Source organism: Anabrus simplex, chromosome 2, assembly GCF_040414725.1.
Source record: "Anabrus simplex isolate iqAnaSimp1 chromosome 2, ASM4041472v1, whole genome shotgun sequence".
Classification (NCBI taxonomy): Eukaryota; Metazoa; Arthropoda; class Insecta; order Orthoptera; family Tettigoniidae; genus Anabrus; species Anabrus simplex.
Window position 1 is genome coordinate 866951398 of NC_090266.1, and position 27930 is coordinate 866979327.

At 38.0% G+C, this 27930-nt stretch overlaps 1 protein-coding gene across 5 annotated transcripts in view; it reads left to right on the top strand.

Annotated features, from left to right (window-relative positions):
* Mi-2 (chromodomain-helicase-DNA-binding protein Mi-2 homolog) overlaps nt 1-27930 on the top strand; it is a 743946-nt gene that overhangs the window by 382689 nt on the left and 333327 nt on the right. For all 5 annotated transcript variants that reach the window (XM_067141602.2, XM_067141598.2, XM_067141599.2 and 2 more), the window contains exons 12-15: nt 152-312; nt 9902-10076; nt 15674-15792; nt 19920-20089. In XM_067141602.2, the coding sequence (XP_066997703.2) occupies nt 152-312; nt 9902-10076; nt 15674-15792; nt 19920-20089 (625 nt within the window). The remainder of the gene's footprint in view (nt 1-151; nt 313-9901; nt 10077-15673; nt 15793-19919; nt 20090-27930) is intronic.

The following is a 27930-nucleotide window of genomic DNA, read 5'->3' on the forward strand; positions in this document are numbered from 1 at the left end:
TTTAAAAAGATTTTGTTATGTATGGGCACTACCTCCATCTATGCCTCAGTTATTGGTGCATGTGAAGAGACTTTTTTCAACAAATCAGGGGAAGTATGTTCATTTATGATTTGTCATTCCAGATCATGAAATTGCTTTTATTATTTTTCAGATGGATGTATTTCATCCTCTGATGGTCCGTAATTACATGCGTAAGTATGACATGGACGAGCCTCCGAAATTGGACGAGCCCATTGATGAACTGGACAATCGCATGAAAAGGATCAAAGAGGCAAATGCTGATGATCAATTATTGGAAGACAAATATTATCGGTATATAAATTTCCTGAGCTTAAAATTTTTCAGATTTTATACTGGTAGTACTACTTGCTTGTTATTTCTTACTTTAGGTTTTGATTAATTCCTTTTAATTTGTTGAGGATATGTTAATCCATGTGCAGACCTGTTGATGATGTTCAGTGTGTCTTGAGTTTAGTATTCTTGGAAATAATGGGAAGTAATTGTGTATGAAGAGATGATTGAATGAAAGCCCCTGGAGAAGCTGGAGATTATGAAAACAGTTCTTCTGTCTCTTGTCCAGCATTTGTTTTGCATGTGAATGTAGGTTTAAATTTGGTGGATATGGTCTTGTCACCATTGAAATAGTTACTTCATACACTTACTTCATTTAGCATTTTGCTCTGTTCATTTGTTATAAGTGGTAAACTGGGATTTAGCTGTGTTGTACAATCACCTCCATACTTCTAGAATTTCAGTGCTTAAATATTTGAATAACTAATTAGACTTAGTTATAGAAACATTTAATTTAATGTGGACTTGGGAGTCTAGAACCTTTTCCATTTTTAAATTAGATAAGAGGTTTTTGATTTATTCCATGTTAGTTAAAGGAGATGCTTTAATGTTGCATCTTGTTAATAGGTAGTACCTCAACTTTGGGAATGGGTAGGTGTTTGAAATGGGGTGAGATTGAGGTACTACCGAAGTCTTTAGGATTTAGATTTGTTGTTGGTCTCCCACACCGTGGTATGCCAAGCATTGTGTAATGATTAGTTTTGTTATGTGCACGAAACAGCTGGAGAACGACTTGCCTGTGTAGGGAGAGTACTCATTAAAGAAACACAATTCCAAAATTTGTGGCTCCATCTTCATGCATAACAACCCACGTAAATGTGTTTTAATTGACTTTTATGTCTCCTGCCACTATTTTGGACTTAACAATTTTTCACCTTTTTAAAAACAAAATTATAAGTCATGAATTTTACGGTCACTTGTCCAGACTTCCTCAAAAACTGCTCTTCATTTGAAATATAGTATTCTATTGCAGTTTTGAGTTGAAGAGAATGCTATTGAAATAATATTATTTTATGAAATTTAAAAACAAAACTGGACAACAAATATTAGCAGAAACATTTCCTACCCTTTAATTTATAGGCATGCAGTCATTTTCTTTTAACAGAATGGATACTCCCGTAATGATATGAGTGAGATTTTTGTGACATATTTTAGTAGTAGTGGTGGTGGTCTCCCCAGAAATTTTCATCAGCCGTATGGCAGGCATGAGTAGCCGGGCGGGGAATACTACCTAAAAATGAATATGAAAATTTCATTTTATTCCCCCGCGGGGCATTAACCATAATATCAGACAGGTAAACATTAAATGCTTATCACTCGATTTCTGTGGAGTGCCATAGGATTTTTGACATTCCACGGATTTGAGTCCTCGCATGCGATTCCATGCTAATCCAGACACAATTCGCTCATGACACTACGAGATAGTCAAGCTAAATATTTAAACTCCTATGTAATAGATGTAATTTTGCTGCCAATAATTATTATTTATCATTTAAATAAACAGTTTACAGAATTTACATTTTAATTTGGAACATCCAGTGACTCATATATGTATTAATATTATGTAACTAGCACATATCTAGATTATATCAGCCAGGCGGTCTGTAAAAATGGCAAAGCGGAGCGCCCATTAAAAGGGTCCTAAGCTGAACACTGAGTAGTGGTCTAAATGCTAAGACTGAGGGAGAGTTGTTCTTAATAATGATCTTTTACAACCATACTATAAATCTGTATTACTGTTTATGAGGACTTTATATATAACTGGCTATTACCTGCGGCTTCACTCTCGTAGATTTCGTAATTTAATAAATGTAACTGTTCCTCAGTATTCCACAAAAATTTGTTTCTTTATTTTTAAATGGGATTTCAGATACCAATTTTCACATCTGTAACATCTTCAGTTTTCGAGATATAAGTATCCTCATAAGAAGGTTACAAACCCCTTTTCACTTATTTTTTCCCCCCTTTAAGTGGATTTTCCAAAAACCAAAAAATATGTATTGCTTTATTTTGAGGTAGATTCCAAATACCAATTTTCACATCTTTTCATCCCCTCTCCCTTTTCACCTCCTTAGTGATGGAATATCAAAAATCCTTCCTTAGTGAGCACATACACTGTAATATAAATGTATCTCCAAAATTTCATTTCTCTATGTCCAGCAGTTTTGGCTCGGCGATGATGAATCATTCATTCATTCAGTCAGTCAGTCAGGACGTTATATAATGTTCAAGATGATAGAGTAATTCGAGGTCGAGAAAATTTTTTCTATTTACACTACAACTTTTTTCATTGGCGTTGCAGTTAAACCTTTTTCATTTATGTTCAGTAAAAAGCTTTCCTTTATTAAGGTCTGTGAACAGTGTCATATTTCAGAATATCACTGCAAACCATTCTTCCACAAGTCAAGAGTATAACTGTTAAATACATAGTGATTTTCTTTTAGAACTTCTCGCACTTCATAATTGATTTGTCTTTCATCAGGCAATGTCATAATGACTGTCAGTTTCCCCAGTTCACAATCATTTAATTTCAGAGAGTGATCATCTTCATCTTCATCGTCGAGATTTGTATCAGAGGAACACTTTGCCAAATAAAATGGAATTCACTAGATTGATACATTATGATTCATACCTGCCAAGTATGAAATTTTTTCCATAAAATGTGCGGATTTTGAGTGTGTTTTACAGTTGTACGGATGAACAGCGTTATTGTGTGGATTTTGAATATCCACGCTTGGTTTCGCTTTCTGCAGTCAAATCAGATTTGACTTTCAATAGTAGCTGGTAGGTAATACGAGTTGCAGTGTTTGAAATTCAACCGGTAAATGTATCGATAATCACATTATCAATGATCACCGTGCTTTTGTCACCTGTTCTACCTCAACTGCTACTTCATTCAATGAGATGTTCCCAAACAAGTAGCAGGCTGCGATTTTGAAGAAAAGAAACCTGTGAAAAGTAGCAGGCTGTGAATTTATATAAAACAACTTAAGTAACTGCGTTGTGCTTCGTAGCAGCTGAAAGGGGAGGGGGTTTTTTTTTCTTTTCGTTTTTTTTTTCTTCGTAATGATTTCAACTAAGAAACAATAGTATCAATCTTTTCGGGAGGCATATTCTGCTTAATTTCCTAGTTTTATACAATCATGGAAAGTGTTCCCAGTGAAATGTCGTATGGCTTTTATTGCCGGGATATCCCAGGACGGGTTCGGCTCGCCAGGTGCAGGTCTTTCTATTTGACTCCCGTATGTGACCTGCGCGTCGTGATGAGAATGAAATGATGATGAAAAGAACACATACACCCAGCCCCCGTGGCATTGGAATTAACCAATTAAGGTTAAAATCCCCGACCCGGCCGGGAATCAAACCCGGGATCCTCTGAACTGAAGGCCAGTACGTTGACCGTTCAGCCAACGAGTCGGACAGTGTTCCCAGTGTCAAGTGAAAACAGATGAGCACTCATTAAGATGTGACTTTGTGTAAGTATTTATTTTCAGGGGTGATCATAACATATACAGTAAAACTTCGATGCGTTTTTCAGGGGGCAGGGGAAAATGATGACGGATGCAGGAAAACTATAAATGCAAGCAACATAAAAAATGGGGGGGAAGCAAAATAATAAAATACGGGTACTGTATTGGGACATTTTTCTTTATGTAAATTTATTATTATTATTATTATTATTATTATTATTATTATTATTATTATTATTATTATAAAAACAACATCAATAATGGCCCGTGGCCTCCGGAGCTGGCTGCAGGTCTTTCGAGTTGTTGTCGCGTGATAGGCGATCTACGCGCATATGAAAATGCGGCCCTACCTAAGATTAATTATAATGTTTAATTTGGCAAACGGACAGCCTCTGAACCGTTGGAATTAGCGAAGGAAAGTTAAAATCCTCGACCCAATCGAGACCCCTTGAAACAAAGGCCATCGTGTGCTAACCATTTAGCTCATATTCATTTGCTGGGTAGATCCCGCTGACTTGCTGGATAATTGTTGAGTGAATGAAGGAATGAATGGGATGAATGAATGGATTACTGCAGTTACATAATTTAAGTGTACGTTATTTTGTGTATTTTAAAATTAAGGATTCTTTTATTATTATTATTATTATTATTATTATTATTATTATTATTATTATTATTACTGCTATTTGTTTTATTTGTATTCGAAATTATAAGTTATGTATATGTATACTCATCTAGTGGTTAAGTGTAAGAGAGTGCCTTGAGCCCTAACTTCGCCACCAATAAAGGCAGTATCTATCTATCTATCTATCTATCATACTATACATACCAATATCAAAATGTTGCAACCATTATATAGGCCTACGAGATGAAAATAAAAAGGGTGACTTTTACGCCGTTTCGTTTTACATTTCGTAATACTTGAAAACCTTTAAGTCCAGTTCTCTTATTGCAAATTAAATATATACGTGGATATTACAGTGATAACCTGTATTTAGGGAAACATTCCGTGGACCCTTTGCGAACGATACGTTAGATAAACAGGACGCGGCTCCCGCAGCTCAGCTCAGACGGTCACAAGAGGTTAGAAATTCAACGCGCTTCGTTTCGAACGATGACACAGCGGCTTGTGTGAAACTGCCAGCTGAGGAACTAGTTACAAGACTAGGCTATGAGAAAAGATTACTGGTCTGACTTGGTTAGGTTCGGCTTGTAACAAGACTATTGGGCAGAGGGCAACAAAGAAGTCAACAGGCCTCCAGCATCCCACACACTCCACAAGGTACGACACAGTTAATCACCCTGTGACTAATTAAAACGTATCTGGCACACTGCGCGATTTTATCTTTTACAACGAAGTTGGCAGCCCTAGCCAGCCTATACCAACACAGAAAATGGTGGCAAATTTGAGTTTTACGCTGTCTACGTTTTAATTCCTGTAAATAAGAATACTTCTAGGGGTCGGTTAGTGGGTCGAGGACAACCGTTGTCCCCAGGAGGCTTGTAGTGAGGTTGCGCATGAATAACCTGCACACAGCACTCCAGCCTACAAGATCCTTGTTCAAGACTAGGAACTGCGAATTGCTCTTACGTTCTCTCGTAAGAGGTTTCCACTATTATATGCTAAGAGTATTGAGCAGTCCCTCTAAATTCAAAAAGACTTTTGTGTATATTTTTCTTGTGTACGATCTATCAATGCGGGAAAATTGTGACCGAGGACAAATAATTTTTCTAAGATCGATGGGATAAAACGATAGTTCGAGAAATGATAGATGCGGGGAAATTTAACACTTGTTTATATGGAACATTTTTGGGACCGACTAAATTATACGATGAGTACGAAAAACCGACAGTTCCGGGAACGATGCATCGAAGTTCTACTGTATTTGACTTGTATTAGTATTGTTTATAATCTTCCCCTTCCCCTGCTGTCCTTTTTCATTATGTCTCAAGACTGACATGCATGCGTGTGTTGTTAAAAATTTTCCGTTTGAGGATCTTCCGGATTTCTCTTTTTGGAAGTTGGCAGGTATGATAATTCAAGCCTGAATGTAGGAAGTTGAATTGACTGTGGCAGGAAACGGAATATGACTTAATATTCTTACACTGTTAGGAATTGATATTTCAGATGAGATGAAATAAGGAGGAAGTTTGAGGATATTGATATTTCAGATGAGATGAAATAAGGAGGAAGTTTGAGGATGTTATAAGGTGTTCTTGACATGTGTTTGAAATGGGGTAAGAGGAAGTTTATTGCAACACTCTTCACCTGCAAAAACATAATGTGCAGTTATATAGGTATGAGGGGAGCATCCGTGGCTCAGACGGCAGCACGTAGGCCTCTCACTACTGAATACCGTGGTTCAAATCCCAGTGACTCAGTGTGAGATTTTTGCTGGACAAAGCGGAGGCGGGGCAGGTTTTTCTCCGGTTACTCCGATTTTCCCTGTCATCTTTCATTCCAGCAACACACTCCATTATTATTTCATAGCATTTATCAGTCATTAATAAATCACTTTGGGAGTGGCGACCCCTTCGTACTAATAGCCTATATATGGTTCATTCATTACATCCCTGACCCGGTCAGAGACTGGAAAGCAGGTTGTGGGTATTCATTTTCATTGGGTACGAGGGTTGGGGCAAAGTTATTGAAACTTTTTTTTTTTTTTTCTTTCTTGCAGATATGTGTTACATGTAACCAGCTTTAACAGCTCCATTTTTGTTAGAAACCCATATTGACTTTAAAATCAAGTAGCAAATATTTAAGAATAAACTTAAATATTGTATTTAAATGGTCTGCCTATTCAATACATATATAATTTATAAGGTCTAAACATGTTTCTTCCCCTAAGGAACATCATCAGCTAGAATATTTCACAAAGTACATCAGATATAAAATCTCATTAATAGATTGGTAAGACATAAATTAAAATACACTATTATACACAAGGACATTTCAAATAAAATAATTGCGAACTTGACTAAAATTGAAGCCATGTTGTCAGAAATATTGATGTGAATTGTTCATAAAATTCTTGATGAAATTGTCTGTAAAAATGAACAGTTCCACTCATAAAATTGTAAAATGACCATTAATGTTGAGTAAAATCCTTGAATTACAATATTTCATGACAAAGGATCCTTCAGATCTTTGGAAGTAATTTCTTTAACACTATGATCCCGGACGAGTCTAGATAGCGTCCCTACCCTGTGCCAATGTGTTTTAAACTCTCAGAGAGAGAAAAAAAAAAAAAAACACAGTTCTGTCAGTTTTTGCACTAATATAAATAAACAATTTCATAGTCGCTGAAGTGCGGTCAGTATCCAGTATTTGGGAGATAGTGGGTATGAACCTGTGGTTTCCCATTTTCACACCAGGCAAATACTGGGGCTGTACCTTAATTAAGGCCACGGCCGCTTCCTTCCCACTCCTAGCCCCTTCCTGTTCCATCGTCGCCATAATACCCATCTGTGTCGGTGCAGTGTAAAGCAACTTGTAAAAAAAAAAAAAAAAATCGAATGCGTACATATTCTAGAAAAAGTGGACTATCACATAAAATCAATTCAAAAATGCTTACCTTCAGCATTGGAAAGAAACTCAAGCTACAATATTGGTACATTCTGTTGTCCTTGTTCACGCACTTTAATTTCTAATTCACTTAGAGAAGTTTGATAGTTTTCAGTCACTGAACAATAGAATTACACATTATTATTCCCAGTACCTAGCTTTGGTATGGTAACACTCAAAACATTCTCCTGTGCAAAGACCTGCATCACATTTATGGTAATATACGGTTGTCATTTTCTTCACAGCACAGCCGGTGTTCTGTTTGGACTTGTCGTAGCAAACTTTGCATGTACGCTGTGCATGTCCTTACTTCTTCATGTCCACTGCAGGTATTCTGTGTGGAAAATGATCTCTGCCTATTAGCCTTACTGCAGATGATGCTCGTGATTCTTCAATAATTTCAGCCCCAACACTACTCACCAAATCACCTGCCCAACGTTCACAAAATTTTGATAGGGGAAGTTTTTGTGAACCAGCCTTGTCTGTCTGTTAGGTCATCAGCCCAGAGGCTGGTTGGATCCTCAAATAGCCCCCCAAAAACCAATGGCAGCACCAAAATGAGGCGTACTAGGCAAGATGAGGAGTGAGGTAGTTTGCCATTGCTTTCCTTACTGGGTCAGAAAGTACTATTGCAGCATGACTGACCCTATGAGCAGCACCTTTCATAACACTCAGATGCACTAGTCATGCTCCGAATGTCATTACTCAGCACTACCCATACCCCAGCAACTTCCATATTGTCACAGCCATGGATGTTGACTGGGACTTCGTTGGAAACTACACTTTACTCTGGCCTGTGCCAAGAGATGGATGCAAAAGTACTGTATCCATCAAGAAATGACAGCAGGCAGGAACAAGCATTATGGTACTGTATATAGGCATTCACTATGGCAAGATCAAACAGATGTAAGAATAATTTTTTCTACCACTTGATCGACTTCCTTATGAAGGATAACATGCCAGCAATTGGTCAGACTTATCAACACCAATTTTGAATTTCTTATAGTCCACTACTGCTGATAGTTTGGATTTACCCGTGGCTCCCTGTTGCTGCGGGTACTTCAATCATGTCATCATCGTGTGCAGTGCTCACCTTATACACATATATCCATATCTCGATATACAGTATAAATTGACTGCTTGAGAGATGATTGCAGACTGTTGACTCACTATACTTTCATTCTAAATCTGTGAAGTAATATAATCCATCATTAGAACACACGCATAAATTTGAGCTTATCTAACCAGAGTGCGCGATGGGTACGTATGTTAGCAATTGGGTAAGATCTAGCTGAGCGCACATGGCTACGAAACATCCTTCTAGGATGACCTTTCAGTCAACAATCTGTTACAGCAGATCGCTTTTACAGAGAATGTTGTGAGTCTGTGTACATAAGACTCTTTTCTACTTTGTTCCTCATTCTATAAGCCTACATGAAATCTGAATAATCCTCGCCAGTCTGTCTGACATGACTTTTCAGGTCACCCAAACACATCTTGTTCTCTTCTGGTGGCAGCTGCTGCAGTAGATGATCGTAGTACTCCCCCAGAATTAATTTTGATAACTCATCAGAGGCAACCTGTGATGCATATGCAGAGATCACATTCAGGCAGACAGCATCATCCATGACTAGCTTCACTGCCATTACACACTAGCTGATTCATGTAACTGAAATCAGTCCTCTGATGAGATGGTTGGTAAGGATGATTCCTACATCATTTTTTACAGGAGTGTCACTGTTGTAGAGTAGCTTATAGCTGTTACTGATTTTTCTGGCATTTTTTCTGCTCCACTTTATCTCGCAGATGCTGCAACGTCCAGTCAGTGCCTTACTAGAACGTTGGTTAATTCGGAATTCTTTACGGAGAGTGTGTCAACATTCCACTTGCTGATTCTAAACTTCAGCAACGTATTTCCCACTTTAGCAGCATATTTCCCACTTTCTGCCCGGGGACAGGTGTACTAGCTATCAGCTCGTTTTCATGGGATGCAACCTTTCTATAGCCTCTCTTTCTCCGGAAGGCAACCCATTTGTTATATTTCTGCAAATATGTCATACTCTCGTAGTCAGCATGGTTTGGCAGAATATTTTACAGCCAATTACCATCTGATATATAGCCAGATTAGTCTCGCTGACAGAGACCTGTGGATGCTGCTGTTTATTCTACTGTTGAGTTCATCTGCCATCTGCCCCACTGCTAATGCTGGTAGTCCCATGGTCCTCTACTTTCATCCTTTCAAGGAAGCTTCACAAGATTTTTAAAATCTTAGAAAATGAATAGCATTTTCAATAAGTAAAGAGAACCACCACCACCACCACCACCACCACCATTATTATTATTTTAGGGGAGACACTTATTTCTCTTTCAAATATTGATATGATTCGTGCTGTCCATTTTTATACTATAGGCTTAATGAAAACCATTGTCTTTCCATCTATCACTTTTCTCTTAATGTTCCAAATAATATTCCAGGTGTTATTGGTTTAAGTTTACTGTTGTTATTTTCCAGGTACGGCATCAAACCTGAATGGATGATTGTTCATCGAATCATCAACCATCGTACATTACGTGATGGAAGGACACTCTATTTAGTCAAGTGGCGTGATCTTTCATATGATCAGGCTACGTGGGAAGATGAGAATGAAGATATCCTAGGTTTAAAGCAAGCTATTGAATACTATATGGTAATGTGGTCTACTTTTATGCACTGTGATTTACTTGCTTTGAATTTATGTTCTCTTCGTTGTAGGTTTGTAAACTTTGAGTTTATATTGGTAATCTCTAGATAAATTCATGATGGAACGTTATCCTTGCTTAGAATTGAAAGGCATTGAGATAATTAAATTTATTAAAGTTGGTATCAATCCTTCAACATTTTGAGCATACAACTTGAGTATTAGAAGTATAAAAAGAGAAAGTTAAAGGAAAAAGGAAGTAGTGGAGAACATGGGTAAACAACAAAGACTGGCAGAGTTGGTCGTGCGGTTAGGGGCACGCGGCTGTGAGCTTGCATCCGGGAGATAGTGGGTTCAGATCCCACTGTTGGCAGCCCTGAAGATGGTTTTCTGCAGTTTCCCATTTTCACACCAGGCAAATGCGGGGGCTGCTTTCTTCACACTCCTAGGCCTCTCCTATTCTATCATCGCCATAAGAACTATCTGTGTCGGTGCGATGTAAAGCAAATAATTAAAACAACGAAGCCCAAAGAAAGTAGGTAGGGGCTACCATGCAAGTGGCCGCATGATTTGGGTTGCATAGCTGTCAGGTTGCATTTGGGAGATAGTAGGTTCGAACCGTGCTGACAGCAGCTTTGAAGATGGTTTTACATGGTTTCCCATTCTGAAACCAGGCAAATGTTGGGGCTGTACCTTAATTAAAGCCACGGTCACTTCCTTGCCACTTTTAGCCCTTTCCTATTCCATCGTCACCATAAGACCTAGCTATGTCGATGCGACGTGTAAAAAAAAAAAAGTAATAATAATAAAAAGAGGTAGTGGTGGTCTGGCCAGACATTTGGAGGTGGACACAAAAACTAAGTTGTGGTTGTTGAAGAAAGCTGGGAATTGTTCACTCACTCAGAAAATAATAATTATCTGACCAGCAGGGGGGAAAAACTATTACGTGGATTATGAAGACAGGAAAATGAAGTTATTAACATTAGATATATGAAGGACCAAGATGGGTTACTAGATGCTTGTTGTTTAACCCATATGCATCCACCCGCCCTTTGCTCTGACATTGCTAGGAATCCGCCAACTTTCTAGTATGCAACCTGGGTGTTGCAAGCTTTCGGTTAAAACAGTATAGTGGGTGATCGACTGCGCGTATTATCACGGGACCTGTTGTATATTATTGCGAAATTCCACACTATTGCTCATGACACCAAAAACAGAACTGTACAGAAATATAACACAAAAAATCCCTTTGAAATCTTAAAATTTTCATTACCTTATCTCACCTCGGAAGTTCTTTAGTGTGTGTTATGGCCTTAATTATACGGCACGAACCTAACATTTGCCGAGTTGAAATAAGGAAATAATAGGAAACCAATACGACATGAGCCTAACATTTTCCTGATTTTGAAATAAGGAATTAATGGGAAACAAATCACGAGTAAGTGAATGAAGAGATTCGAACCGATATCCCAAATACGAACTTGCAGCCGTATGTCTCTCTCGGTGTATTATTATTATTATTATTATTATTATTATTATTATTATTATTATTAAGTCTGAGGATCAGTGGTAAAGTGTTCACATCCAGGTACCAAGATCGTAGGCTCAAATCCGGCAGTCGCAATCGGATCTTGAGGGGCGGGAGAAAGTTCATTCGGCATTCCATGTCGTACGATATTATTACGCGAAAGATCTCTGGTGATATATTTCGTTTTCATTCATGCATAGGATCACTAATAACTTCTTCCTCACTAATACTGCTGAAATCAGAGTGTAAAACATCAAATATGCTTTGAATTTCGCTACTACTGAGCATTTCGCACGAGCAAGCAACTTCCTTCTCAGTCAGCCATCTTGTCAACAACAGAATACAGATTTCTCGATCAATATTTTAATCAATTCTCTTTGCCAAAGTTGCATACCAGAGCACTCTGGTGACACTTTGAGACACCAAGAACAGATTTCAATTAGAAATGTTTCCGGAAAATGCCAACAGATGTCACAAATGTCTCCAATATGCGACCTTGCATCCCGGCGTACCAGTCCGCTTGTGGAGTCCTGGCCCAGGCGCTCGAGCGCGTACCAGTCCGCTTACGGATGCATAGGGGTTAAAGGGGCCTAACATTGAAGGTCATCGGTCCTGGGCTACTAGAAAGCATATGGGAAGAATATCTTCACGACTTGTTAAACATACGAGCATACAAATGTCAACGAAGGCAGGATATCCGATTTATAGGAGAAGTTTAAATCAGACATCAGAAGTGGAACTGGCAAAAGGTGAAAGGTGGGAATACTGCTGAGATTGCAATAGACATGCAGGCTGCTCAGGAGTATGTGGAAAGAAAGAGATTCTCTGAGATTGGATGAAGGAATTCTTCATACCAATTTTTGGTGTAGGAGATGCGAGGATATGTAATGTGGCCAAAATAAAGCAAGAATACTAAACAAGATATTCAAATTAAGAAGGACTTCACTTACCTAGAAGTGAATTAATGAAGAACTCAAGACCGAATGTAAAAATTGGCATGGGAGAATCCAAGTGGTTTTTTTTTTCTTTGTCTGTTGTATGTACTGTGCTACAAAGTTATAGGCCTACTGTTAAAGCCTAAATAAAGTACAAGGCATATTACATTCCAAGCAATAGAACCTAAACTGGAACACAGTGAGGAACATGTAGCGATAGTAAGATAAAATAAAACTGAGAAGAATCCTATTTACTCCAACCTTGCAACATGTAGATCGGAGTAGGATTAGTCATCTTCCCATCTAAGACAATTCCCCTACATTTGACATGTTTATTCAGAACATAGCCCTTGTCTTACTGCAAATACTGTCCCACTGTTGTTGACATCCGTTTATATCTTCAGTCATTCACACAACTCTTACTTTTGTCCTTTTCAGTTTCTCAGTAATAATATATCCAATTTCCACCCAGCTATTGGGCCATATAGCAAATTTGACTCTGGGGAATGTTTTCTCTATAGTTCAGAGGACAGATTGTTCTTCAGAGTACTACTATGTTTTATCTTACATTGTTGCAACTCATAACATCTGTGACAAGTTTAAGATATTTAATTTTTGATACTCTGTCAAGCTAGGAAAGGCAAGGCAAAGAGAGAAAAACATGATGTTGGAGAGGGGTAATGGTAAGGAACAGAGGAACAGCCTTGGGAAGAATGTCATAAACAACAAATATTTTTATCTTGCCATCATTATGAGAAAAGGAAGAATCTGATGACACCAGATTACAACATACACTGCTATTTGGAAAAGACCGAGAGCTGTTTTCACAATGAAATTTATTTCACAGATTAGGGATATGACGAGACACAAATGATTACAATTACAGGCCTGTACATGCACAATGAGTATGGAACTTCAGTATGACCCAGTGCCACTACGAGCTGCAGTCAGTGCCACTAGACATCGTGGCATGGATCAAAGTCCGCCTGAATATGCTGCCGGGGAATACTCTGCCATATGTAGATGCGTCCACAAATCATTAACAATGGCTGCAGGAGGACCTGAATGAACAAGTTGCCAACCAACCATACCCCAGACATGTTCGATGGACGACATGTCAGTCGTACAGGCAGGCCAGGGAAGCAGTGGTACCCGTTGTTCTTCAAAGAAGGCTTGCACATTCCTCGCCACACATGGCCGGGTATTGTCCTGCTGGCATATGGCGTGTAGAATGGCCTGCAGGAGGGGCATTGCCTCGGGCTGTAAAACCTCCCTGATGCAGCGGTAGCTGTTCAGATTTCCCTCAAGACATACGAGGCGAGATCACATGTTATAGGCAATGGTGCCCCAAACCATCACACCTGGCATTTGTCCAGTATGGTGCTCAACAGCACAATCTGCCTGATTGCGTTCACCACGGTGGCATCTAATACGTATGCAGTCATCACTGTAGGACAAGTTGAAGCGGGACTCATCCGAAAACACTACATTTTGCCACTCAGCATGCCAGTGTCAGTGCTCGTGTGTCCATTGCAGTCGGCTGTGTTGGTCGTTGCTGCTCAATGGAGACCGATGCAATCGCCTGCATGCCACAAGTCCAGCCCTCAGAAGACGGCGTTAAACCGTCGATGCAGAAATGTCCACACCTGTTGGAGTTCTCCAACGTCGAGCCAACACTGTGGACGAAGCTGTTCTGTCCGTTACGGCCAAGCAGACAAGATGGCGGTCATTTCGCACTGTGGTCACTTTGTCGTGTCCAGTATCCTGTTGGCGCTGTGTACGGCCCTCTTCTCTTCACTGGTTCCAGATACGCCTCACTGTTGAAGCAGCATGCTCAGTACGAGCCCCAGTGTCACGGAACAACAGACCCACCTCCCGGAGCCCAATCATTCTGCCCTGTTCGAACACACTCGCGTGTTGATATTTCACCCTGTGATGTCGGCTTGGATACATGTTTCCACTTCGTATGATGGCTCTGCACCGACTGAGTGTTGCGTAACATTGACCTGGCCGATCACACACAGGAGGGCACTGCTGGGCCTGAGTGCACGCCATCTCTGAAATTTAAATCACTTAGTATGGTTCCACTGTACTACACGTCCTCTACATTTGGCGTGTTTCAGACCATTGCCTCTGAGTGTTTCACTTTCTCCAGACAGTGTATATTGTTGACATTCTTTCCTAGTTTTACTAGTGTTTTTATGCAAGGGTCATATCATAAGTCATGGAGACTATTATATCCTATGAAAAAGCAGTGTCAATTTAAATTCACTATATGAATTTGAAGGCCACTGGAATGTGCTTCTCAGCACTAGCACCAAATTGGGTCTGAGTGTAGGTGGCAATGGTAAGGACAATTAAAAGTTAGGTAAATGTAAGTCATTGTTTTATTAATGACCAAATAAACACAAATCTGGCATATCTGCATGGCCTGTTGCAAAATTCAGAGTACTATTGACACATAAATATCATATCTGTGGATAATTCTTTCACAGTCCAACGTTTGCCTTCTGTTAAGCTCATTTTGATAACGGTCAGACACATCTGTGCGAGTGGACATGGGACGTCCACTCTACAAAAGTTCAGCAGTTGCTACGCGTCTACATCTGAAGGCCTCAAGAGTTTGATGTGGCAAAGCTCTATCACCCATTGATTCTTTTAGCTCTGGATGATGCTGATTTGAATTTCTGCCACAGAGAACTGCAGTTTTCATGTATAACTGCTGTTCAACTTTACATCCCACCCATCCATCCAATCCAATCCAATCCCATCCATCCATCTTAAAATATTTCCAGTATTCTTTAATAGAAATGTAATAAACTGCCCCTGGTTGGTTTTCTACTCTTTCTTGATTGCAGTGATGCTGTTAATTGGACTTTTTCATAGGAAAGATACATTCTGGAAAATCTTCGTGAATTTCTTCTGTGCAATATGCAATATTAGCATTCCATCCATTTGGCAAGATGTTCTATCATTTATTGCTGTTGTGCAAGGCTTAAGTGAAAGTCGGGACATTGCAAAGTTCGGGAGCCCAGTGACATTTCAAAAGTCGGTTGCATGCCAGTGATACTGATTATTTTCCTGCCATGTGAATAGAATGAATGTATGGTATAGAGTTGTAAAGTATTATATTTTGCTTTTAGGATTTAAGAGCATCATGTAATGTAGATGGTGGAATTGGAAGTAGAAAGGGCAAGAAAGGGAAAGGAAAGAGAACGAAAACGAAAGAACTTCAAGAAGAAGAAAGCAGTGATAAAATACCGTGAGTATTTTGATAGAAAGTGTGTAACTTAATCATGTATTGCATTTTATGGTTGTGTTCTGCTAAAAAAAATCTGACTTAGAAACTCTTAATCTCAACTTCAGAATGCATATATCTAGAATTATCTACATGTTCAGTGATCTTGCAGCTGTACTAACACAAATTCCTGCTAATTAATCAGGAATGTTGTTAAGACACTCCCTTATGTTAAATTTAAGTAAACTGCTTTGAATATCTCCAGTGGTTCAGGAATAATGATTGGAAACATGTCTTTTATATTGTACTGTGTTTTCTCACTGAGATGAAAATACACTACCTTCCCAGAAGTGGTAAGATTATTAATACCAAAAAGTTGAGGACAGCAAACAAATAGGTCACTGGGGGAATGTTCACAAATACGTAATGTGTGCTTGACCATAAAGGACTCTTTTACGTATCTTCAGTGACATGTGATAACTACATTGATGTGCACCATGAGGTGAATTTATTAAACATCATTACATACAGTAAATGGTCTTTTGATATTATTTTTGTTATTGTTGTTTCATTTTGGGATCTTAAATCATCTTTGATCATCTCCCCCTCTAGGTTGCGAGTGTAGAAACTCTAATAACATAAATGAACATTTTCTTTTTCTCCTTTAAATGAGAATAGGTAATGTTTTTAAAAATAACTTTACCTATCACCGGGCAAGTTTTCCATGTGGTTAGGGACACGCAGCTGTGAGCTTGCATCCGGGAGATTGTGGGTTCGGACCCCACTGTTGGCAGCCCTAAAGATGGTTTCCCATGGTTTCCCATTTTCACACCAGGCAAATGCTGGGGCTGTACTTTAAGGCCACGGCTGCTTCCTTCCCATTCCTGTCCCATCGTCGCCATATGACCTATCTGTGTCAGTGCGACGTAAAGCAAAGAGAGAGAAAAAACTTTACCTATCTGAATACAAATTTGGAAATTAACATATTGTATTACCTTCTGTTTTCCTATAACTTGCTTACTTCATTTTAAAATTCTTGACTTTTTATTATGACCTGTGAGAGTCCTCAGTTAAATATTGGTCTGTTCATGGATAGCAATTATGTTCTTATCAAATGTGTAAAAGGGATGACAGTGAGCAGAATCTTGTATAGCACATATAATCATTTTTGGTGATGATGAAAAATGGATATAGTATCATGTTCAAATTAAACTTTTATGAAATGTTTTCTCATTCGTGTATTTTCTAATTTTAGTTATCCTGAATTAGTTTTGACAGACTGTAAAACCTTACAGTAAAGACGATTCTTTTAACACTTATCGAAAAGCTTGTGAAACAGGGCTGTAAGAGATCTGCCTTGTTAATACTTACTAATCAAGCCCATGGCACTACAGCCCTGAAGGGCCTTGACCTACCAAGCGACCTGCAGATTAAGAGGTGTTGTGTGGTCAACACGACAAATCTTCTCGTCCGTTATTCTAGGCTTTCTGGACCGGGGCCACTATGTCATCATCAGATAGCTCCTCAGTTCTAATCCTGTAGGCTGAGTGGACCTCGAACCAGCTCTTAGATCTAGGTAAAAATCCCTGACCTGGCCAGGAATCGAACCCGGGGCCGCCGGGTAACGGGCAGGCACGCTACCCCTACACCGCGGGGCCGGCACAATTACATACTGCATACATAAATCCTACTTAACACATATCGCTTTTGTACATGTTTTGAGAATGAGACTATCATTAAAGATTTCCAAAATCCCTAAGAAATTACTTAATTCTACGACACATCATTTAATTGTTTACACTATGCAAATTGTTTACATTAAAACGCCACCAGTTCAATTTTATTATGGTTTAAACAGTTTTCTTATTCTTTTTCATAAAAGAAAAACTGTTCTTGTATCTTCCATTAAATTCTTGCTTATCATTACTTTGTAGAATTTACGTACCATCCATAGTATTCTAAAAAAATATATATATATAATTAGAGCTGCTTACCAAATTGTTGAATTAAAACCATTATTAAAAATTGTATTGTTTCTAATCAGTAAAGCTAAAAAGTACCTGCATTTTATGTATGACAATGTGGAGTTCTTTTTCTTCCTCTTATTCATCTTGCTACAATATGCTAAAGTTCATGAATTTTCGGTGTGCCAGGCCCTTTTTATTACTCTTTGTGAAGATTGACTTGAGGGCTGGCACACAGAAAATTTTATATTATACTAACAGCTATATTCACATCAGGGAATGGGCTGAATTAGCAGTGGTTATAATTTTTTTAATTTTTTTGTCAAACATGTATTAAATTTCTTCTGTTGCTATTTCATTGAATTGTTTTTAGTTTTAGTAGTGTGTAAGTTCAGTGTATTATTATTATTATTATTATTATTATTATTATTATTGTCTATTTCAAGTTAATTTTAGCCATTTGCATAAAAGGACTGTGTGTGTTTTTTAATTGATATTGTCTCATGAGAAGAAAAATGGCCTCACAGATATGAGGACAGAAGTCCAGTGCAGCATGGGCGCCCATATGACAGTTTGTAAGGGGGGGGGGGGCAGACCTGGGGGCACGTAGTATTTTTAATATTTTGGAAGATAAATGGCAACTTGTATTCTGCCGTAGAATAACCCACGGTATCCCCTGCCTGTTGGTGGGGGACGGTACTACCGCTTCTAAGTAATACTGACTTTTAAATCATTTTATTGAAAGGAAAACACCTGACTACACTAGATTTTTGCCTTTCCCTGAGAGTTGGGGTGGGGGCTGCGGCCCCACCTTGCCTCCGGGTATGAGCGCCCTTGCTGTGCAGAACAGACATAAATAAATTCAGTTTCGATGATGATGATGATGCTTGTTGTTTAAAGGGGCCTAACATCGAAGGTCATCGGCCCAAATTCAGTTTCATGTCCAAGGTATACATCATAAATAAATTCAGTTTCATGTCCAAGGTATACATCATCTTGTCAAAAGTACTCAATGTGAAGCGTCTTATAGCTTACATTAGTAACACACAGCATTATTAATGACAAAGTCGATTCTGTCTACTCTGGTAGTGAGTATTCCAATCTGAGACAGTATGGCACAGTAATTGTCTACCAGCCAGTTGATGATTGAGCCCTATGGTCCCACAATGAAACCTGCTGCTTGCACAGGTTTTTCCTTTTTATCCTCTTTGTACACCACTTCTTCTGTTGTTAATGAGTGACCGATTGCACTTTTTGTGACTGTTCCTGACTGGCAGTGGCCACAATCTTCCCTGACGTGGTTTGTTCGCAGCTGATGACATGCCTTGACCAATTTTATTTCTAGTTAGATTTAGCTGCTTTGAACCATAACCACATTATACTATCAGTTTTCATAAAAACCTGATTAACACGAACAACTTTAATGTACAGTGATCCATGAGCATAGTCTGCATCTTTTCCATTATCTCTCTGACATTCAGCTTCTCTATGTCATTGTTAAGAACATAAATGCAATGGGTGGTCTGTTCTATCTTTTGTGACATAATGAATGTATGGTCTCTCTTAACAATTATGGTTTTTCACCTATTTTATCCTCTACCATTGATGTACTTTTCTTTGCACAATATTTGTAATTACTTTAGGTAGTATTGAGTATAACTGTTGAATTTCATATTAGCTTCCTTCAGTGTGGTTACTGGTTTCATTCAGAGATAGTACCTTACTCAGATCTCATGAAAATTGGATTGTTCTTTGAACTCACTTCAACCCTGTTTATGCCACTTCACGTCATTACTTTCAGCTTGGTTTCATTCATTCATTCATTCATTCATTCATTCATTCATTCCTTACAGCTTAATTAATTAATCATTCTTACCATTTCTTCAGTCTTGATTTCACTTTTATCTTCCTATTTTACGATATTACTTACATTATGCATCTAAATCCAGTTTTAATGCATTAGAATGTACTTGGATAGTACATATAATTTCAGGCCATAGTGGTGGTATATTTTATTGAAGAACAATTTTTAACTTCTTGGCTGTTTGGGCTGCACAGTAAAACAGAATGTGTGGCTGTTCGGGCTGCACAGTGACACAGAATGTATTCTTTACCGTACAAAGAGTAAAATTAATATTATCATTAATTTATCCCATTTGTGATTTTCTTTGTGCATTTGTTTTATAGTCGGCGCTATACTCCTCCTCCAGACAAGCCCTTGACAGATCTGAAAAAGAAATTGGATAAGCAACCTGAGTACATTGATCAGACAGGCATGCAGCTACATCCTTACCAACTGGAAGGACTGAACTGGCTTCGGTATTCCTGGGGACAGGGAATTGATACTATCCTTGCAGGTACATTTTGGTAGCGCTGTATTTTATTGATACATTCTGGTTCCAATTATTATTTTTTCCTTTTTCACTGCACCATTGCTTTCTTTCAGGACATCTGAGCATAGAGATTTGTTTTTTAGATAATGTTCTTGTTTGTGCTGTCACTGGTGATTATTTATTATAATTAACCAAGTAAAAAGTTTTAAAAATCTTTGTTGGTGTATATTGCTTGGCTCAGGGCCGGTTCTACCATCTGCTGGTAAAGTGGCTGGCAGCTGCCCGGGAGGTAAACTACCTGGAGGTGTAAATCGGCTGGTACTTTGGCTTGCGTCCAACCACCTCCGCGCAAGTGCTAGGTAGCTACCTGGAGCTAGACACCGATATACGTTGTTGGCTAGACTGATTTTTAGCGATTTCTCGCTTTCGAGTGTGATGCTATCTATCGTCAGATGCATGAAACCCATTTCGATTGTCTTATTTCCCTGTGCTTGCGTCTGCTGATTATCACCAAAAAGCCTAATAAGGGGAGTCTTAAGAGTTACGGACAACGATTCATGTCAAGCTTTCGTGATTTCAATCTATGATCTTCAATATCAATACCTAATTGGGATTAAAATCTCGAGATTACATTTTCTTACGCCAGTTATAACCTGTCATGTTTTTTAAAAGTATTCTCGTAGGAGATTGGTCAAGTCGCTCGCTCCGTAATAGAAGGTACGCAGGTTTTCATCGTATTTCTAATTTACATTTTAAAATGTATTTTCGTTCCCTGCCGTTGTTCTTAACTCTCTTTTACGCACTTCCATATACGTATACACACACACACATCTTCTTTACGGACTTATTGAGTTTGAGCATTCTATCTGCAGGCTTCTGTGAATTGATTAAGTATCTCCGCGATGCTCTATTTGCAACTAGTTCTGTGACCTTGTTTAGTTTGAGATGCTTCCATTTATTGATAGAGCATTTCATTTTAATTTTTAATTTTATGAAGATAAAGTTGGAAGGTACTGTAAATGTAAAGAACTAATCGGGATAAATATCCATTCATAGGAAGAGGAATTCGGGAATGGAATACTTTCCAATTTCTTCGAAATAATTTACAAGACTATGTAAACAACTAATAGAGAATCTGCTACCTGGGCGACAGTCCTATGTGCTATTAATCATAACATCACTTGCTATAAGTAGCATACATATAAAGCAATTTTCCTAGTAGACATAATATTGTGATAAGAACGTATGAAAAGAGGCATACAGATTAACATAACGCTAATAATGGAAATAAAAAAGATTCGTCATAGTAAAGACTCGAACCTGCACACTTCGTATTACGAAGCGAGCGTGTTAACCATTACGCTACGAAAATGCTTGAGTTAGGTAGGATACATACAGTAATATATATCTCGTGTCCGAAAACTGAAAAAGTAGAAAATTAAAGCCCATTTGAAATGATTTCCAAATAGATTTTGATTTTATATCCTTTTAGAGTTTCTTTACGAAAGCTTAACGTATAAAATGTGTTCCCTGCGCTACCGATGCGAGAGGCTGGTGTGACCGTTGCAACTAAAGGGAAGCATTAATGTTCAAAATCCTGCAATACAGTATCGATCACTGTTACAGTATACTGTTTACTAAGCTAATTTGAGTTGCATATCACCAGAAATACAGCTAATAATGTTCAGCTCTCAGAACTTGCCCGGCAGGTAAAGTCTTATCGGGCCCTCGAAGTGGCCGATAAATTACGCGCCGGGTAACGACGATTTATCCTGCCGATAGCGCTACCTGGGAGTGGTCGGACGCAAGCATCCTTTTACGCGGAGGGCAAATTACGCGCTACTTTACCAGTAGGTGGTAGAACCGGCCCTCAGTCCGGTGGTATTTGAAGGTGCTCAAATAAGTCAGCCTCATGTCGCTAGATTTACTGGCATGTAAAAGAACTCCTGCGGGACTAAATTCCGGCACCTCGGCATCTCCAAAAACCATAAAAGTAGTTGGTGGGACGTAACAAATAACATTAGTAGTATTATATTGGTTGGAACCAAGTTCTGTGTCAAGTATGAGAAATGTCAAAGAGAAAATGAGACTCAAAAGGTCTCGGCAATACAATAAACAGCCTGTTCTGGAAAGCATTATTCTTACCCAACTTCTAAGATCCATTACTGTATTTCCATTATAATTTTAAGTTAAAAGGATGTTATATAAAATTATATGTTCCAAATGTTTTCATTGTGGGCTAGCAAAAATGATAGCTCAGTGTAGTGAGTATGCATGAAGTTGTAAGAAAGTGGGTATGAATTCCTTGTTAGAATCTCTAAAATGACTTTCCATTGCCACTTTCAGGAAAGTGCTGGGATGCTGGAAATGAGGTCATTCCCCACACTGATACTTATTCTGCATTAATTATTCCCATTTATTACATCAAGTTGTTTCTGGATCTGTCTCTTCTTCTTTTCTCCAAATCACATTATCATCAATAGCATTGTGTTAATTTTTTGCTCCTCCATATGATGGTTTTGCTGCTTTCTTATGATATTACCCAACATTTGTAAACAGTAAAGCTGGACGGTACACTTCTGTCTTGATCTAGTTTCCATTTCAGACTGCTCTATCTGTGTGCTCCTCATACAACTGCAACATTGCAAATGTAATAGACAAGAAAAATGTTCCACCGATCAATACTATTTATTGTGAATGAATTATTGCAGTAGTACCGGTTTCGGCTTCTCTTGGCCATCATCAGCTAGCACATAATATTTACAGTCATTAGACAAAATTACAAAGGTGTTACGTTAGAGCACCTGGATGTCTAATGAAAAATGGAAGTAAAATATATTGCAGTATGTTGCGTTAAAATATCTCTGATTAAAGGTGGTGATGGTTATAGTAAACTAAAACCTATTAAGTGTGCATGGACATGAGTACATAAACACATTAAAATATATAGGCCACATCATAAGACACTAAAAAATATAGCACATTAAACACATTAAAACATAGTATATTTTAAAAACGTCTATTAAAATTTGAGTTCATGTTGCGTAGCATTCATTCTTCAATCCTCTTGTAGTTCTTGTGTTGATTAAGTTGTATTAGGTGATCATCGAGAATGTTCTATGGCTGATATACTTTGTATTGGTATGTTATAAGAACTCTTGTCATTAAAATTTGAAAAATTGAGTACTGTGCAATTCAACTCTTGATGTAGTCCAGTAAGATTTATATATACAGCGAGACAGGGTTTGATTTTAGAGCAGTTGGTGGCGACACCTCTCTGGTCTATGCACGTTATATGGTTGTTATTATTGCTGCTGTGGAGGTTGTGTACCGATATGTTTGGAGACTTGTGTTCTGCTACGAGTACGTCTATTACATTGAATCCAATCAATACGGAATATGAAACTTATAAATAATAACATTTCAAAAGTGTCTTATAATTTTTATATGAAGCAAGTGGCTGTGTGGTTTGGGTCACATAGTTATCAACTTGCTTTTGGAATATAGTGGGTTCGAACCCCACTGTCAGCAGCCCTGAAGATGGTTTTCCATGGTTCTCCATTTTCACACCAGGAAAATGAGCGACTGTAATCAAGGCCACGGTCTCTTCTTTCCTACTCGTATCCCTATATCATAGTCGCCATAAAACCTATCTTTGTCGGTGCAACATAAAATCAGATTGTAAATATTGTGTAATTTTTATTATCTTGTTTTTCCTCTTAAAACACCAGTTATCATAATTATGTCCCTTTCCTACACCTTTCTACTCTAGACAGTCCCAAACTTCTGCTTTTAAAATGTTAGCATAGGCCTTTCCTAATTAAATGCCGGGCTGAATGGCTCAGACAGTTAAGGGGCTGGTTTTCTGAGCATAAATTGGCAGGTTCATTCCTGGCTCAGTCTAGTGATATTTGACGGTGCTCATATATGTCAGCCCCGTGTCAGTAGATTCACCGGCATGTAAAAGAATACCAATGGGACAAAATTGTGGCACCTCGGCATCTCCAAAAACCACAAAAGTAATTAGAATGTAAAACCAATATTATTATTATTATTATTATTATTATTATTATTATTATTATTATTATTAATTTAATTATTATTATAAGTAAATACCATAACCTTACGCTTCCAGTACTTTCCATGTTTTGTTTCATAATTAAAATTGGCTCCACTAATGATATTCCTCTCCTGAAACAATACTGCATTTTCTTCTATATTGATTTTCACTTTTTGTCTAAATTTGTCTTGTATTCTTGGCATTATTTTGCTACCATGTAATAGAATTGTTATTTCTTTATAATTGTTATATTTGAATGTTAAGCCTTGAGCTGTATTCGGTAGGAATAGGCTATGTGCCGGCACCAGGTTTCACCCTCTCCCGTCATACTATTATGTCATTCATTTGATCTCGTTAACTCTTCTGATGAAGTTGACGTCAGGAAGGGTATCTGGCCACAAAAAGTCGCTACAAAGATTCATCTCACTTCATAACTGACCCAAGGGCTGGACACACTTCTTATCTCTTTCTTTGAAAATAAGTATTAAGATTTTCAACATTATGGGGAACTGTTTCTCTTTCTACACCGGGCGAGTTGGTCATGCGGTTAGAGGTACGCAGCTGTGAACTTGCATCCAGGAGATAGTGGGTTCGAATCCCACTGTTGCCAGCCTTGAAGATGATTTCCATTTTCACACCAGGCAAATCCTGGGGCTGTTCCTTAATTAAGGCCACGGCCGTTTCTTTCCCTCTCCTACCCCTTTCCTCTCCCATCGTCGCCATAAGACCTATTGGTGTCGGTGCGACGTAAAGCAAACTGCAAAAAAAAAAAAAAAAAAAAAAAAAAAAAATTAAAAATCTCTTTCTACACAGTCTTGAACAATCTGTATGTCCATTACCACCCCATAGCTCTACCATAACAATGAAAACTACTGCAAGCATGGTGCTTCAGAAAGGAGAGAGAAAGAATTGCTGCCAAGTATGTGAATGTGGCACTTCATGACCCTGCCGCTTGAGTTTGTTCTAACTGTCCTACTCACGGATTTGGCAGATTGGTTACAAATAACAGCTTAACCCTTCTTTGTATTCTGATATTGTAGAAGTATTAGTACTCAAGGTTTTCTCTGGTTAAAACCGGATAAGTTGACATAGATTTTGAGAAAGACGTTAGGAACTGAGCAGTATCCCAGATCAGCAACACTCTAAGGGCCGTTTTCTCCAAATGAGTTTAAACTAGGTTTATTTTAATCTGGTTTAAGTCAGAGTTTAAACTAACATTCATTATCCCCACATTGGTTTAAACTTCGTACTATGTTTAAACTTGGTTCAAAGTTAAATCTTCTATATTGTAGGTTTAAATTGCTGTTTATATTCAGCCTCCTTGACATTTTATTAATGTATCTGTGATTTTCCTAGTAGAATGGTTAGTTTTGACTACCAGAACTGCAGTACGTAAACGGAAAACATACTAAAATTAGAACGTAGTATTAGCATTAGGAAAATGGAAGAATTTATTTTAAATAGGAAATAATTCTGATGTGCAACTGAGGTTAAGAAGCCGCATTCCAACAATACAAATCTTCGAAAATCGGATGTAAGGATGTTTTTTGATGGATTTACAATTCATAAGCAAACAGCAAGGATTGTCTTGTATCAAAGAAGGATTCATTTAAAAGGTCAACTGCATGAAATAATGCTATTTCGCTAGAAGCAATGATTCTGGTTGATTTAAGATATTATGCAGCAGACATTTTTCTCGTTTAAAACGGGGACCACATACCTTAAATTACAGTCTCCCTATAATCTATTTATATAAAATAAGAGTTTTGTCTGTACATTGCACAGAAATTAAAAAGGATGGTATTTCTGTATCAGTCATGTCCACAGTAACAAGGAAATACACTTTTTAATTTACGGTAATTCCTGTATGTATGTATGTATGTATGTATGTATGTATGTACACGCATCGCGAGAAAACGGCTGAAGAGAATTTAATGAAAATCGGTATGTAAAGTCCGGGAATAGGCCACTACAATATAGGCCATAAATAATCTTATTCACGCTGAGAGAAAGGGTAGTTCAGGAGAAGGCCTAAAATTTTATTCTCACATATTTATGTTATTAGTGGTCCTGTCTTAATGAAAATTGGTATGCAAAGTCCGGGAATAAGTCGCTACAATATAGGCTAAAGTAATCGTATTCACACCGAGAGAGATGGTAGTTTAGGGGAAGGCCTAAAATTTAATTCTGGAATATTTATTATATCTTAATTAAAATTGGTATTAAAAGTCGGAAAATAAGTCTCTACAAATCTAGGCTGTAAATAATTTTATTAAATGCTGAGTGAAATGATAGATTAGAGGAAGGCCTAAAATTTAAGTCTCGTATATTTGTGTTATTAGTGGTCCTATCGACAAATACTGCATAATTAAAGATATATAACATTAAATTTCTGATCATTTATGTCTTATATACTTTTACCGTACTGGCTGTGATAACAGAGATATTCATGAATTTGGATTTTTGTTGCTAAGTCCATACCAGCGCCGAGTCACGAGAAAATGGGTAAACAGAATTTAATGAAAATCTGTATATAATACAAAACAGAACAACTTTCAGAAGATTCATACAAAATTTCAATGGTTTCCAGGAGAAGGAAAAGAGGAAAGGTAATAACATCTGGACACAAGAGAGGAGGAAACAACAAAGTGAAAGGATAGAGAACTATTGGAAGTCAAGAAAAGAAGGATTAAGATGAACGCACAGGGTTACTATCCGAGGTCCTTAGATGGCCAGAATCGAAGAAAGAAGAAGAAAATCGGTATGTAAAGTTGGGGAATAAGGAACTACAGTCTATGAAATAATTTTATAAGACGTCCTAATTCACAGAGTCGATAGAAAACTAAATGTGGAGGTCTACAATACAGAAAGCTTTATAACATTGACCAACAAAAACGTTACATTGACCATTGTTTGTTGTGATGTGCTTTGTGTCTCTGTTGCCACTCACCTCCAATAGATGCGATTACTGCTGTATACAATGTAATTTTTTTTTTTGTTTTTTTTTTTTTTGTTTGTTTTACGTCCCACCGAGACAGATAGGTCTTATGGCGACGATGGGATAGGAAAGTGCTAGGAGTGGGAAGGAAGCAGCCCTGACCTTAATTACGGTACAGCCCCGGTATTTGCCTGCTGTGAAAATGGGAGACCACGGAAAACCGTTTTCAGGGCTGTCGACAGTGGGGTTCGAACCCGCTACCTCCCGGATGCAAGCTCACAGCTGCGCGCCCCTAACTGCACAGCCAACTCGACCAGTCGACCAAGTATAACAGCCTGTCTGAATATTGGCGGGAAGTAGCTGGGGAGTTAGTTAACTTTCTTCTTTACAGTAAAAATGAAAATGTTAAAGGTCCACCTTTTCAATTCAATGAATGTTTATTGATGTGAGAATATATCACATAACGTTTAAAGAAGATTGGTACTAGTTTCGATGCTCATTGCGCATCATCAGCCAGCAAATCAATTGAGCAAAATACAACTTATCAATTAGCAATATATAACACATGATAGCACCTACAAGACAAATCTTAAACTATGACTAGTTAAAATACAAAACACATGACAGCAAATAAAAGGGCTAATGTTAAAAGTTATATTGTAACAAGTTAAAACAACGAAAGCAAATCAGAAAAGGTAACACAATTGTTAAGGTATGTTACACAAGAAAATAGTCCAGCTTGAGGTTTGTAGAACATAAGGTGTATCTATATAAAACACTTGAATGCACCTACTAAGGCAAATTTTAAATGTAACGTTAAAATGATGAGGGTATGGTGCGTATGACCATCTAAAACGTTACATTGAC